The sequence below is a fragment of the Amblyraja radiata genome, chromosome 18 (assembly GCF_010909765.2).
Source record: "Amblyraja radiata isolate CabotCenter1 chromosome 18, sAmbRad1.1.pri, whole genome shotgun sequence".
Classification (NCBI taxonomy): Eukaryota; Metazoa; Chordata; class Chondrichthyes; order Rajiformes; family Rajidae; genus Amblyraja; species Amblyraja radiata.
Genome location: NC_045973.1, coordinates 40,146,713 through 40,162,545, shown reverse-complemented (window position 1 = coordinate 40,162,545; position 15,833 = coordinate 40,146,713). Strand labels below are relative to the sequence as shown.

The 15,833-nt window shown below is 41.0% G+C and overlaps 1 protein-coding gene across 1 annotated transcript in view; it reads right to left on the bottom strand.

The window, feature by feature from the left end:
- Positions 1 to 15,833, bottom strand: part of nup210 (nucleoporin 210) — a 160,037-nt gene that overhangs the window by 65,285 nt on the left and 78,919 nt on the right. The window contains exons 14-21 of the mRNA XM_033037203.1: positions 14,542 to 14,687; positions 10,867 to 11,088; positions 10,356 to 10,529; positions 9,431 to 9,623; positions 9,237 to 9,343; positions 8,701 to 8,805; positions 8,498 to 8,599; positions 2,574 to 2,702 (exon numbers count right to left, since the gene is read on the bottom strand). Of these exons, the coding sequence (XP_032893094.1) occupies positions 2,574 to 2,702; positions 8,498 to 8,599; positions 8,701 to 8,805; positions 9,237 to 9,343; positions 9,431 to 9,623; positions 10,356 to 10,529; positions 10,867 to 11,088; positions 14,542 to 14,687 (1,178 nt within the window). The remainder of the gene's footprint in view (positions 1 to 2,573; positions 2,703 to 8,497; positions 8,600 to 8,700; positions 8,806 to 9,236; positions 9,344 to 9,430; positions 9,624 to 10,355; positions 10,530 to 10,866; positions 11,089 to 14,541; positions 14,688 to 15,833) is intronic.

Genomic DNA, 15,833 nt, shown 5'->3' with positions numbered 1-15,833 from the left:
AGGCAAGGCAAGGCAACTTTATTTATATAGCACATTTCATACACGAGGCAGACTCAAAGTGCTTCACATAAAAACATGTCATACAATAAATGAAATAATAAAATGAAATAAAATTGAAGAACTAAAAGAAAAGAAAAGCAAAATTAAAAATGCATTATAAAAAGTGCAAAAGTTAAAAGTGCAATGTAGTTAAGATTTAGCTGAAAGCTAAAGTAAACATAAAAGTTTTCAGTCTTGTTTTAAAAGTGGTCAAAGTTGAGGCAAGTCTTAAATCTTCAGGAAGTTTATTCCAGCTATTTGTTGCATAGTAACTAAATCCTGCTTTCCCATGTTTTGTATTTACTCTGGGAATCACTAGCAGATTGGTTTCAGAAGATCTTAGCGGTCTAGAAGGCTTATATAGTGGAAGCATGTCAGTGATATACTTTGGCCCTAAACCATGTAGTGATTTATAGGTGAGCAGCAGGATTTTAAAATCAATTCTCTGACATACAGGGAGCCAATGTAAGGATTTAAGAATTGGTGTAATATGCTCAAATTTTTTGGTCTTTGTTAGAACTCTAGCAACAGCGTTCTGAACAAGCTGTAGCTGCCTGACAGTTTTTTTTGGAAGACCTGCAAGGAGACCGTTACAATAATCTAGCCTACTATTAATAAAGGCATGTACATGTTTTTCTAAGTCTTGACCTGACATGAGTCCTCTTAATCTTGCTATGTTTTTGAGGTGATAGTAGGCCGATTTTGTTACTGATTTGATGTGACTGTCGAAATTTAAATCTGAATCCATAATGACCCCAAGATTTCTGGCTTTGTTTGAAGTTTTCAGGGACAGAGAGTGAAAGTGTTGGGTTACTTTAAGCCTTTATTTTTTAGCACCAAAAACAATTATCTCCGTTTTGTCCTTATTTAGTTGGAGAACATTTTGGCACATCCAGTCTTTGACTTGCTCAATGCACTGGCACAACAGATCTATGGGGCGATAGTCATTTGGTGATAGCGCTACATAGATTTGAGTGTCATCGGCATAGCAGTGGTGGTCAATATTATTATTTCGCATGATTTGCCCTAGTGGGAGCATGTAGATGTTGAATAAAGAGGGCCCTAAGATCGAACCTTGCGGTACTCCACACGTCACGTTGGTTGGTTCTGATACAAAGTCGCCAATGGAAACAAAATAGTTCCTATCTTGTAAATATGACCTGAACCAACTTAAGACTGTGCCTGAGAGCCCCACCCATTTTTCCAACCTGTCCAAAAGTATTGAGTGATCAACAGTGTTGAATGCAGCACTGAGGTCTAATAGCATTAATATTGAAACTTTGCCAGAGTCTGTGTTAAGACGGATGTCGTTTACAACTTTAATAAGAGCGGTCTCGGTGCTATGAAGAGGTCGAAATCCTGACTGGAAGTTGTCGTAGCAGCCAGTTGAAGCCAGGAAGTGATTAAGTTGCTGGAGGACAACTTTCTCAATGATTTTACTTATGAAAGATAGGTTTGAAATTGGTCTATAGTTGTTAATAATAGAGGCATCTAGGCTCCGCTTTTTTAAAAGAGGTTTAATAACTGCAGTTTTCAAGGCTTTTGGGAAATTGCCTGATTGAAGAGAGCTGTTAACTATTTGCAGTATGTCTATTGCTAGGCAGTCAAAAACATTCTTAAAGAAGTTGGTAGGTAAAGCATCAAGGCAGCAGGTGGATGGCCTTAGTTGTGTCACCGTTTCCACAAGAGTTTTAGAGTCTATGACATTAAAGCATGTCATCATTGCCACGTTACCTTTGCCTAAACAGGGTGGTGATCCAACATTTTTGTTTGAAGCGGTGATATTGATGGCACGTCTGATGCCTTCAATTTTATCTGTATAGAATAATGCAAACTCATTGCATTTCTGCGTGGAATGGAGTTCAGGTGGTAATTGTGTTGGGGGGTTGGTCAGTCTGTCAACAGTTGCAAATAGGGTTTTTGCCTTATTAGTGTTGTTGTTAATGATATTGGAGAAAAATGTTTCTCTAGCACTTTTTGTGTATCATTATAGTTGAATTTATATTGATTTTTCTTAGATTGTCACAATTTTGCTGTTTGAAGAATCCAGTTTCCGTTTGGAGAAGCAATCAATGTCAAATATTCACTATGCAGTCAAATTTTCTGCATTCGGGAAATTTCCCCCAATTCTTCCCTCACACGATGAAATAGTGTTTAACTAACAAATCTTCCATATCATTTCCACAGGAGAAAGATATTCTTCAATTCATCCTATCATAAGCCATGCTACTTTTAAAAATCCTTCATTAAACCATCTACTAGCTTTTCTGTTCCAAAAGAATGGGTCCTAAATCTTTCTCTGAAGTTGTCCATCATTATCACTCTGTTTAAGCTGCAGTGCAGAGTCTACATCTGTAATTTATTTTTTCCATCATTGAATAGCCATTATGTCCACCATATTTTTAATCATTTTATTGAAACATGTTTGTTTGCTTTAACGATCCAAGAATCCATTTACAAAAAATATGCTACTTATTATGTATGACTTCATCTATCTTGAATTGCAATTAATACACAAACCAAAATCGACTAACCTTGTCCACAACCCGTACATACAGCTCCAAAATATCTGATATGTGTACTTCAGCTTTAGCAGGCTCCAGAAAAGCCAAGCATAAGTCGTGGACCAAGACGCTCAAAGTTCCTGGATGAATTGGCCACACCTGTACAAAATACAAATAGTAGTAATTAACTGGTAGTTGGCCGATTTTTTCTGTTAAAGACAATCTGGTTTAGGTTATTTTGGTTACTGTCACGTGTACCGAGAAAGTGAAAACCTTTGTTTGCATTCCATCCAGACAGCTCACACCATACACGAGTATAGACACAAATCTAGGTGGCACAAAAGTGAAAAATACAATGCAGTCTAGCGTTACACCTACAGAAAAAGTGCAGGTCAAAAAGGGCTACAGCTGCATGGGGTAGAATGGAAGATGGAACATTTATATTAGTGTGAGAGTCTGGTAACAATGGGAAAGGTGTTAGAGTCCGACGGTTTGTGCTTTCAAACTTTTGCATCTATGGTCCTACGGGAGAGGGAAGTTGGTCTTTGATTATGGTCATGGTGGGAGTTGGTCTTTGATTATGTCAGATTCTTTACCAATGTAGCGAGAACAGTCGATGGAGTCAATCGATGGAGGGACTGGGTGAGTGATGGACTGGGTAGCATTCGCAATTGCAATTTATTGTGGCCTTGATGCCAAGCAGTGATGCATCCAGACAGGAGGATTTCTATGGTGCATCCGTCAACGTTGATTCGTCATTGGGGTCATGCCAAATGTTCTCACTCTTCTAAGAAAGCAGGGCATTCGTGTGCTTTCTTGACATTCCTCAGCACACCTGCCCAACTGATCAAGATCCTGCTGTAATCTTTGACAACCATCTTCACTATCTACAACACCACCCACTTTAGTGCCATCTGCTAACTTGCTAACCATGTTCTCATCCAAATCATTGATACAGATGACAAACAGCAATTGGCCCAGCACTGAACCCTAAGGCATACCACTAGTCCCAGGCCTCCAGTCTGCAAAGCAACCTTCCACCATCACCCTCTACTTCCTTCCAGGAAGCCAATTTTCTATCCATTCAGCTATCTCTCCTTGGATTCCATGCGATCTAACCTTCCAGAGCAGTCTACCCATGCGGAACCTTGTCGAATGCTTGGCTGAAATCCATATATACAACATCTACAGCTCTGACCTCATCAATCTTTTCGGTCACATCTTCAAAAAACTCATTCAGGTACATGAGACATGACCTCCCATGTACTATCCTTAATCAGCCCTTGTCCATCAAAATGCTTGACGATCGTATCCTTTAGAATACTCTCTAGTAACTTTCTGCCCACAGATTTTCGGCTCACTAGGCTGATCTGACATCTGCGCTAGTGGACCTGAATCTGACATCTGCACCAGAGGCTGGCGGGACAGGTAATGTCATTTCACTGACCCACTGTTCAAACTGAGTATTGAACTCAGCAGGGTGGAATGCATTATTGCCCTTGATTCTGCCCAACTTCACCTTGTAACCCATTATGGCATGCAAGAACTTGTATTGTTTCTTAGCATCCTTAATAGCTTTGCAAAGGTCATACCTAAGCTTTCTGTGTAGGTCTAGGTCACTTGAACATCACTAGTTAAGAGCGTTTAATTGTCATATGTAAAGACAACAAATTAAATTAGTACCTGCTACAGCTTAACAGGCCCATACACTCATCCCATAAATATGTAAATGTCAATAATACAATAAATGAGTGATTAGTAATTCTCGATAACCAATATAGCGCAAAACTGAACATCATAATGCAACCAAGAACAAAATCCATAGGAGATCATGGTTGCCAAAGATAAGATCTTCAAGCATTTAGATGGGCAAGGGCTGATTAGCAATAGTCAGCATGGTTTTGCACGAGGGACGTTGTGTCTCTGAGTTTTTTTGAAGATGTGACCAAAAAAGTCGATGAGGGCAGAGCTGTAGATGTTGTAAACATGGACTTCAGTAAAGCAATCGACAAGGTTCCGTATGGTAGGCTGCTCTGGAAGGTGAGGTTTCTTAAATGTGTGAGCGTAGGGACAGAGGGGTGTAAAATGAGGGTAGAAGCAATTGGTAGCAAGGTGAAAAGTAAAAGTGGCAGGCCGGAAAATCCAGGGCAAAAATCAAAAAGGGCCACTTTTCAACAAAATTGTATAAGGGGTAAGAGTGTTGTAAAAACAAGCCTGAAGGCTTTGTGTCTCAATGCAAGGAGCATTCGTAATAAGGTGGATGAGTTGAATGTGCAGATAGCTATTAATGACTATGATATAGTTGGGATCACGGAGACATGGCTCCAGGGTGACCAAGGCTGGGAGCTGAACATCCAGGGATATTCAATATTCAGGAGGGATAGAGAGAAAGGAAAAGGAGGTGGGGTAGCGTTGCTGATTAGAGAGGAGATTAACGCAATGGAAAGGAAGGACATTAGTTTGCAGGATGTGGAATCGGTATGGGTAGAGCTGCGAAACACTAAGGGGCAGAAAACGCTGGTGGGTGTTGTGTACAGGCCACCTAACAGTAGTAGTGAAGTTGGAGATGGTATCAAACAGGAAATTAGAAATGCGTGCGACAAAGGCAAAACCGTTATAATGGGTGACTTTAATCTACATATAGATTGGGTGAATCAAATTGGCAGGGGTGCTGAGGAAGAGGATTTTTTGGAATGTATGCGGGATAGTTATCTAAATCAACATGTAGAGGAACCAACGAGAGAGCAGGCTATTTTAGACTGGGTATTGAGTAACGAGGAAGGGTTAGTTAGCAGTCTTGTTGTACGTGCCCACTTGGGCAAGAGTGACCATAATATGGTTGAGTTCTTCATTAGGATGGAGAGTGACATTGTTAATTCAGAAACAATGGTTCTGAACTTAAAGAAAGGTAATTTTGAGGGTATGAGACGTGAATTGGCCAAGATTGACTGGCAATTAATTCTAAAAGGGTTGACAGTGGATATGCAATGGAAGACATTTAAAGACTGCATGGATGAACTACAAAAATTGTTCATCCCAGTTTGGCAAAAGAATAAATCAGGGAAGGTAGTGCATCCGTGGATAACAAGGGAAATCAGGGATAGTATCAAAGCGAAGGATGATGCGTACAAATTAGCCAGAAAAAGCAGCATACCGGAGGACTGGGAGAAATTCAGAGACCAGCAGAGGAGGACAAAAGGGCTTAATTAGGAAAGGAAAAATAGATTATGAAAGAAAACTGGCAGGGAACATAAAAACTGACTGCAAAGCTTTTATAGATATGTGAAAAGAAAGAGATTAGTTAAAACAAATGTAGGTCCCTTGCAGTCAGAAACAGGTGAGTTGATCATGGGGAACAAGGATATGGCGGACCAATTGGATATCTACTTTGGTTCCGTCTTCACTAAGGAAGACATAAATAATCTGCCGGAAATAGCAGGGGACCGCGGGTCAAAGGAGTTGGAGGAATTGAGTGAAATCCAGGTTAGCCGGGAAGTGGTGTTGGGTAAATTGAATGGATTAAAGGCCGATAAATCCCCAGGGCCAGATAGGCTGCATCCCAGAGTACTTAAGGAAGTAGCTCCAGAAATAGTGTATGCATTAGTAATAATCTTTCAAAACTCTTTAGATTCTTGAGTAGTTCCTGAGGATTGGCGGGTAGCAAACGTAACCCCACTTTTTAAGAAGGGAGGGAGAGAGAAAACGGGGAATTACAGACCAGTTAGTCTAACATCGGTAGTGGGGAAACTGCTAGAGTCAGTTATTAAAGATGGGATAGCAGCACATTTGGAAAGTGGTGAAATCATTGGACAAAGTCAGCATGGATTTACAAAAGGTAAATCATGTCTGACGAATCTTATAGAATTTTTCGAGGAGGTAACTAGTAGCGTGGATAGGGGAGAACCAGTGGATGTGGTGTATCTGGACTTCCAGAAGGCTTTCGACAAGGTCCCACATAAGAGATTAGTTTACAAACTTAAAGCACACGGCATTGGGGGTTCAGTATTGATGTGGATAGAGAACTGGCTGGCAAACAGGAAGCAAAGAGTAGGAGTAAACGGGTCCTTTTCACAATGGCAGGCAGTGACTAGTGGGGTACCGCAAGGCTCAGTGCTGGGACCCCAGCTATTTACAATATATATTAATGATCTGGATGAGGGAATTGAAGGCAATATCTCCAAGTTTGCGGATGACACTAAGCTGGGGGGCAGTGTTAGCTGTGAGGAGGATGCTAGGAGACTGCAAGGTGACTTGGATAGGCTGGGTGAGTGGGCAAATGTTTGGCAGATGCAGTATAATGTGGATAAATGTGAGGTTATCCATTTTGGTGGCAAAAACAGGAAAGCAGACTATTATCTAAATGGTGGCCGACTAGGAAAAGGGGAGATGCAGCGAGACCTGGGTGTCATGGTACACCAGTCATTGAAAGTGGGCATGCAGGTGCAGCAGGCAGTGAAGAAAGCGAATGGTATGTTAGCTTTCATAGCAAAAGGATTTGAGTATAGGAGCAGGGAGGTTCTACTGCAGTTGTACAGGGTCTTGGTGAGACCACACCTGGAGTATTGCGTACAGTTTTGGTCTCCAAATCTGAGGAAGGACATTATTGCCATAGAGGGAGTGCAGAGAAGGTTCACCAGACTGATTCCTGGGATGTCAGGACTGTCTTATGAAGAAAGACTGGATAGACTTGGTTTATACTCTCTAGAATTTAGGAGATTGAGAGGGGATCTTATAGAAACTTACAAAATTCTTAAGGGGTTGGACAGGCTAGATGCAGGAAGATTGCTCCCGATGTTGGGGAAGTCCAGGACAAGGGGTCACAGCTTAAGGATAAGGGGGAAATCCTTTAAAACCGAGATGAGAAGAACTTTTTTCACACAGAGAGTGGTGAATCTCTGGAACTCCCTGCCACAGAGGGTAGTCGAGGCCAGTTCATTGGCTATATTTAAGAGGGAGTTAGATGTGGCCCTTGTGGCTAAGGGGATCAGAGGGTATGGAGAGAATGCAGGTACGGGATACTGAGTTGGATGATCAGCCATGATCATATTGAATGGCGGTGCAGGCTCGAAGGGCCGAATGGCCTACTCCTGCACCTAATTTCTATGTTTCTATGTCTATGTTTCTATGTTAGATTGCATGGGATCCAAGTTGTGGTTGTGCAATATTCAAGAACCTGATGGATGCTGGAAAGACGCCGTTCTTGAACCTGGTGGTCACTCTGAGAGGGTCCCACGGTTTACCAATGGTTTCCATTTGGGGATACTTCGATTGACTTCTTCATCAGGCAGTTCTTGACACACTTATTGACCAAGTCAGTGATGGCACTGGTGTATTCATCTGGGTTAGCAAAAATGCTGGAGAAACTCAGCGGGTGACTCAGCATCTATGGAGCGAAGCAATAGGTGACGTTTGGGTCAAGACCGACGTCTACCCCACTTTATCTGGGTTGGCTGTCGGTTCCTTAAATGTGGACCAGTCCACCAACTCAAAGGAGGCATGTAAGAGAACTATTTACTCAGACTGGCACAGTACGACTTAGTGTGTTGGATCCTCATGCTTTACTTTATGTTTATAAGCAGGGAGAAGGGGCACAGTGATCTGATTTTCTAAAGTGCAGGCAGAGGATAGAGCAGCAGGGATGGGAAAGCATGTTTGTAGGTAGTATTTTAGTAGTACGCTCCCCAGGTTAGCCTTGCTGAAGCCTCTGGCTAACAATGGGATACTTTCCTGGGATAATTTTTTTTGAAGTTGCTGGTAACAGCGTATGTCATCCAGTGCAATATTATGTTGTTAATTTACCAAAAGCTACAGAAGACATTATAAATCCAACCACATTTTAATTTATCCACTGTTTAAAAACTATTGGATGGCTTAATTCTACTGCAAGAGATTTAAAAACACCAAGAGCTACAGCCACTCCCCCTGCGCCCAGATCATTGAGGAGAATTACTTACCTGAGCAATGCTCTGGGCCTCCTGATAGGCAACCCTTGCTAGGTCCATTGAACTTGTATTGATAAAAAAATATCCTGATCCTTCCTTGAGTGAAAGCTCTGCCTTTTAGAAACAAAGGGGCAAATAATTCTCAACTTCAATATACATTTTGCAAACAAAAGTTTTTTTGTACATGCATTCCAAAATGTTTGGTGAACTTTTACCTTAACATTTGGATGGTTGTAAATGGTAACATTATCCGGAATGACTTTAACATCTTCCACAAGCAACAATTCAATTGTAGCCGATACAGGCAGTAAGGGATCATACTGTGACAAAGCAGAACCAAAAATCAGAATGTCCATTATTCATCTTTAAGTACATTGTAACCCAGTATTATTAAAACTACTCTTTTCCCATGGATTAATCAGCCCTTGTGATTAATCCATGGCTGATACTTCAATTTACTTGGTACTTAGTAAGTAATCTAACTTCATAGATAGATATAAAATGCTGGAGTAACTCAGCGAAACAGGCAGCATATTTGGATCGATGGAATGGGTGACATTTCGGGTCGAGACCCTTCCTGAAGACTCTTCCTCAACCCGAAACATCACCCAGACCTCTCCAGAGATGCTGCCTGTTGCGCTGTGTTATTCCAGCTTTTTGTGTCTATCTTCTGTGTAAACCAGCATCTGCAGTTCCTTCCTACACTCTTAATTCATACTTCGATTTACTGTCATTTTACTCTATGACATACCCTGGATTTAACTTTCGCTGCAACGAGATGTTCCTGTTGGTAGCCCGCTGCAGTTGCTGTGATCGAGGTAGTTCCTGATTCACGATGAACCAGTACAGTTTGTAAACCTTGAAAGAATGAAGTCCACATCGTGAGGCAACACAAACTCTTTAACTTTTACAATGAAAACAAAATTAATTGGACGTTAACTATACCATGTTGCTTCCTTTGCCCATTTCCATGATCTTTTACATTTATTTGCATAGGCATGTTCTGTTCAATGCTGGCTAAGGAAAGCTTTGATGATTCCCAAAAAATATTAAGGGAAGAAAAGTTGTCAAATTTACGCCCTTGCTGGTCATATGCTTCCAAATCAAGAACTGGATTCCGATAGTTTGACACAGGAACCTAGAAGAGATACAAAACTATCAGCATAAAGTAATAATTTTAATTAGGCTTTTCCTCAAAACAAAATAATTAAAAATGGTTCTAGTGACCAAAAGAAAACAACATTCTCTAAATACTTAAAGCAAATGCATATAGTCTTATACAGTATGAGCTTGGTAATCGGTTTGGTGTGAAAAATCAAGCTTGCTTAGGAATTTCAATGTTACAATGTTCAATGTTACAGGGCGACACAGTGGCACAGTGGTAGAGTTGCTGCCTTACAGCGCTTGCAGCGCAGGAGACCCAGGTTCGATCCTGACTACAGGTGCTGTCTGTGCGGGGTTTGTGTGTTCTCCCCGTGACTTTTCATCGAGATCTTCGGTTTCCTCCCACACTCAAAAAGGCGTACAGGTTTGTAGGTTGATTGGCTTGGTGTATGTGTAAATTGTCCCTAGTGTGTGTAGGATAGTGTTAACATACGGAGTCACTGGTCAGTGCGGACTTGGTGGGCCGAAGGGCCTGTTTCCGCGCTGTATCTCTAAAAATACAAAATTCTACTCTTTTCTTCCTTATTCCTGTTTGGCTATTAAATTAAAAAATAAGAAGTTGTATATGAAATGTAATATGTCAACAAGTATTAGATACTGAGGTATCACAGTATTGTACTTCTAACAAAAATTAATTTAAAAAAAAAGGGGGGGGGGAAATAAATAAATAAAAATACAAAATATTTAGAACACAAATTTGACATACAACTTGCTTATTTTGCTGAAGCAAAGGGCATGATACGTCCAACTGAGAACTCAGGTACACAGGAGTCAATGAAAGCCTTGAAGGTGGACAGCAGATAAATTTAACGACAGCTGGCTCCACTGCAGGGAAGGAGTTTTTTAAGCTAGCCTTGTTCCCAACTGTCAAAGCCAAAACCTGAAACGGAAAGAAACATCCATTCAATAAGAAGGATACAATAGTTTAAAGTGAACAAAGAACGACTCTCTCATATTGTAACATTTCTAAAATAATAGGGCCTGGGTGAGTAGTAACTGGCTGTAAACACAACCAGAACAAAAAAGGTCAGTTACATCAAGTACCAGAGAAGTTTACAAATGATTCACATATCTATGTAGATGTACACACCAAGAACTGTATTCATCTTGAAAGGAGGTCACGGAACAGACACCTTATTGCATACAGTTGGAGCATTTATGTCGGCAAATTGCTGTTAAGCCATACCGTACCTTAACTTTAAGCCACTATTTCTCACCTGTTCCCCCAGTGCCATGCAGGTAGCTCTAACCAAATGCTTTGGCTGGTTTCTAAATGCAGGTGAACTTATAAGATGAAGACTGATACTCTCTTCATTTTCAGCTGTAAGATCTGTGAAGAACTTTGAAGGCTCCAAGACCCAGGGCCTGGGTCCTCCCTCAAATAGCATATCCTTTGAGGATCCCAAAGTTACCAAAGCCACAGATACTGGATCAACAGCCTAAAATTAACAACAACAAAATCAGGAAGATTATCATGTTTGCATCACTATTACTGAAAAATTATTGTGCAAATTCATTTGTCAACACTACCATAATAAATTTCAATGGTGGAACTTCAATTCATTATATTGCATTCTTGGCTTCAAAAATAGTGCTTACAACCAACAATGATTAAGGAGGAACACAGCGGAGTGCTTACTTTGATTTAGGTTGTTTTTGTAACAAGAAGAATTACAAGTATCAGAGCAATTAGGGACAAGTGCCAGCATATCAAGTGATGACCATATCCATGAACAAAAAAAAACCCACACTGCAGAGTGTACTAGACCTACCCAGGTAGATCATTGGCCAGCTTGGCCTGGACAAGGCCAAAGTGTCGAAGGAATTATTGGAGTATCACTACCCATCCACTAGCCAACACCACATTATGGGAAATGTATACCAATAAATTAATCAACTAACCAGGAAGTTTTTGGAAAATGGGTGTAAACAAGCACCAAAGGGAAGCTGAAAGTCACAGCGAGAACATGCAAACTCCACATGAAAAGCACCGGTCAGGATCAAATTCAAATCCCCAGAGATAGTCTAAACTTGACAGGCACCCCAGGAGTCATGAAAGAGGCTACGCTGGAAACAGAATCATAAACTGGGAGTGGAAATCTAGTTTACACACTGAAGGGAGGATGTGAAGGAAATTAACATCCAATGCCGGTACAATCTATAATATTTCTCTTGGGCAGCTTACAACACAGTGTATGATAGTGGATTTCTCTAACTTCAAGTAACCCCTGTATTCCCACTCTCTCCATCCCTTCCCCACCCAAGTCAGACCAGCTACAAAGTTGTCTTGTTGAGTCTCATTGTCTGCAACTCGTTCTCACCTAACAAACAGCTAACAATGACCTGTTTATCATCTTTACTTTTTTGCACATCTTTCATTCATTTGTTCTATATCTCTCTATATCACCCTTTATATCTCTCATTTCCCTTTCCCCTGGCTCTCCAGTCTGAAAAAGGGTCTTGACCCGAAACATCACCTATTCCTTTCCTCCAGATATACTGTCTGACCCGCTGAGTTACTCCAGCTTTTTGTGTCTAATGTATATCTGATCAATGTTCTTCAGAGAACCTCTGATTGATACAACCCAAGTCCATGAAAATAAGTCTATGAACACTGTGTATTGCAGGCCATGTGTTCATTGTCATGGAGATAATTAATAATCAGAAAAGTAGTGGACACAGACATAGAGATATATAGCCCACCAGCTGTCTACAAACATTAAATTATACCATCAGGTAATTTATCTTTTAAGTTAACTAATTACTGAGAAATGATTAACCAGCCACAACTTTTCTCTGTTTTACTTCTTGTCCTTTCATCTCCAAATGTTTTTATTATAAGCCTTTACGTGGGGAAGCAATGCAGTTAATGAACAATTGTAACTTTAAAGAACTGTGTAGTATCTCTTGGTATATTGTAACAGATACTTTAGTTTGTGTAGCAATCTGTAACAAAATGATCTTTTATTGTTTTATCAGAGTGATAGTAATTGCAACACCACCAAAAGCAAACCACAAATCTCCAGATTGGGCAAATCTAGATACCCATATAGTGAAGCTGACAGCAGGATCTCAGGTGTTGAATGCCATCATATTTCAAGATGCTCTTGCATTGGCATAAAATGTAGCATGGATAGGCTAGTCAATTATAACTGGACTGTGGAGGTCCACTTAAAGGAACAATATTAAAAAAGGTTTAAGAAGGAACTGCAGATGCTGGAAAATCGAAGGTAGACAAAAGTGCTTTAGAAACTCAGCGGGTGCGGCAGCATCTATGGAGCAAAGGAAATAGGCAGCGTTTCGGGCCGAAACCCTTCTTCAGACTTTTATCTACCTATAATAAAAAAGGTATACGGCACAGTGGCGCAGCAGTAGAACTGCTGCCTTACGGCGCCAGAGACCTGGGATCAATCCTGACTACGGGTGCTGTCTGTACAGAGTTTGTGCATTCTCCCCATGCCCATGTGGTTTTTTCACGTGTGCTCCACTTTCCTCCCACACTCCGAAGGTTTGTAGGTTAATTTGGCTTTGGTAAAAAATATATAAATTGTCCCTCGTGTATAAGATAGTGTTAGTGTGTAGAGATCGCTGTTCCGTGCGGACACGGTGGGCCGAAGGTCCTGTTTCTGCACTAAACTAAACAATAGCATGAACACATTCCTCCTTTTGTTTATGACCTTGTTGTTGAAGACACCCCAAAGCAATTCACAGAGGGGACTTTGAGAGTAATTAATAAGATTTGAGAAGTGACTAAAATAATTCCTCCGCACAGGTGGATGAGCTGGAGCTGCCCAGGGCCACTGACATCTGTCACATTTATGAAAAATGCAAACTTCCTCACGACCAACTCCATTCCCCTCCATGGTAGACAAAAATGCTAGAGAAACTCAGTGGGTGAGGCAGCATCTATGGAGCGAAGGAAATAGGCGACGTCTCGGGTCGAGACCCTTCTTCAGACTTTCACCTCCACGATCAGTCTCTAACTCACAAACACATGTAAAAACAATACTCTGTTTGCTGGCAGGCTACATTTCCAGTCCTCCAACCCAGTTTATCTCAAACACCATCCACGTCTAACACCACGTCTCCAGCTGCTTCCTTCCCTCCATTCCTCTGCTATCAATCTGCTCATGCAGCCTTCCTCAGAATTTTTAATAAAACTTTAATTTTTTTCCTGATCTCTCTTTGATTTGACAGTCTTTGTTACATCTCAGAATGGATTTGGGAAAATATTTTGGATGATAAATAAACAGAGTAACATTTCATAACCTGGAGATGTACATTGATAATTCAGAGACTGTGGGGCTAAATTATGGTGACTCATGGACAACAAAAGCAAGATCAAGAAAAGGTGGTCAACCCAATTCACCAGGGCATTGTGTGTCAGAAGGAACTGCAGATGCTGGTTTAAACCAACATGGCCTGGAAATGGAGGAGGGTGGAGATTAGATGGGCTGCACTTACTCTCACTGGATGCTGGAGGCAGTGGGGTGACCTAATAGAGATTTAAAATTATGATGGGCCTAAGATCAATTGACAGTCTTTTTCCAAGGGCTGGAGAGTCTAGAACTAGAATTCACAGACTTAAAACTGAGATGGGAGAAATTTTAAAGATCTGAGGTACATGGGGTTTTTTTTTACACAGAAGCACTGTGATGAATATCTGAAAATGAACCAATGGAGAAGGTGGTGGAGGCAGATATAATTACAGTGTTTAAGAGACATTTGGACAGGTACTCAAACAGGAAAGGTGGAGACGGTACAGGTTTAAAGCAGGATACTGGGATTAGCATTGATTGGCATAATGGTTGCCATGGATGAGGTGGTCTGAAAGGACTCATTTCTGTGCTGCACAACTCCAAGATTCTAATTTTCTCATTGCAAATACTTACTTTAAGTGGCACATAGGCAGCAATCGTGATACTGGCAGTAAGGTACACATGGCCATGGCTATAACTAACTACAAGAGTGGTATAGCCTGGAGCCTCAGCTTGAACTCTTATTCCACTGCAGTGCATGGTCCCTGGCTCCAGTCTCCCTGTTAAAACATTAAGAAATATACATTTTTTGAGGTTCAAAGGTCAGTTTCTTGTCACATGTTCCAATTAAGGTACAGTGAAATTTGAATTACCATACAGCCATACACAACTACATAAAAGTTAACATAAACATCCACCACAGTAGATTCCCCACATTCCCCACATGTGACAGAAGGCAATAACATTTAATCTTCTTCCTCTTTTTTCAAATCATTCTGCAGACTGCAATATAATGCCCCTCCCCATTGTTCCTCCAGTCAATTCGTTCTGAGATACTGAACGATTAGAATGTATATTCCCGATTGGAAGGAAACATTTTCTCCAATAATGCAGACGACATGGAGAATGATTCTCCAATTCATCCAGTGTATCCCCTCCTCCAATTAAATATGGATAATTCTAGCACAAACTGAACAACATTTTCTATCGTTTTCAAAATATTTTGATGCAACATTTCCACTAATGCTCATTTTTTTACCACAAAATTTAAAATGCACGTGCATTAATAGGACGTCATGGTGGCGCAGCGGTGGAGCTAGTGTGCTGCCTGTACGGAGTTTGTACGTTCTCCCCGTGACCGCGTGCGCTTTCTTCGAGATCTTCTGTTTCCTCCGACGCTCCAAAGAGATATAGGTTTGTGTGCTAATTGGCTTGGTATAAATGTAAATTGTCCCTAGTATGTGTAGGATAGTGTTACTAAGCGGGGATCACTGGTCGGCGTGGACTTGGTGGACCAAAGGGCCTGTTTCCGTGTTGTATCTCTAAACTAAACTGTAAGTATCAGTTGCCTACAACAATGGGCTGACCTATCAGGACTAAACAGGTCTTCAGATGTAAAATTATTCTATTGAGCAACTATTGGGAGGTTGAGTATTGAAGTTGGGAGGTCATGTTGCAGTTGTATAAGTCTGCGGTGAGGCCTCATTTAAAATTGTGTTCAGTTTTGGGCAGATGATGAAGAAAGATGTTGTCAAGCTTGAAAGGTACAGAAAAGATTTACGTGGATGTTGCCAGGGCTAGAGGGCCTGAGCTACAGGGAGAGGTTGAGTAGGCTGGGACTCTATTCCTTGGAACGCAGGAGGATGAGGGGGGATCTGATAGAGATGTATTAAATCATGAGGGGAATAGATCGGGTAGATGCACAG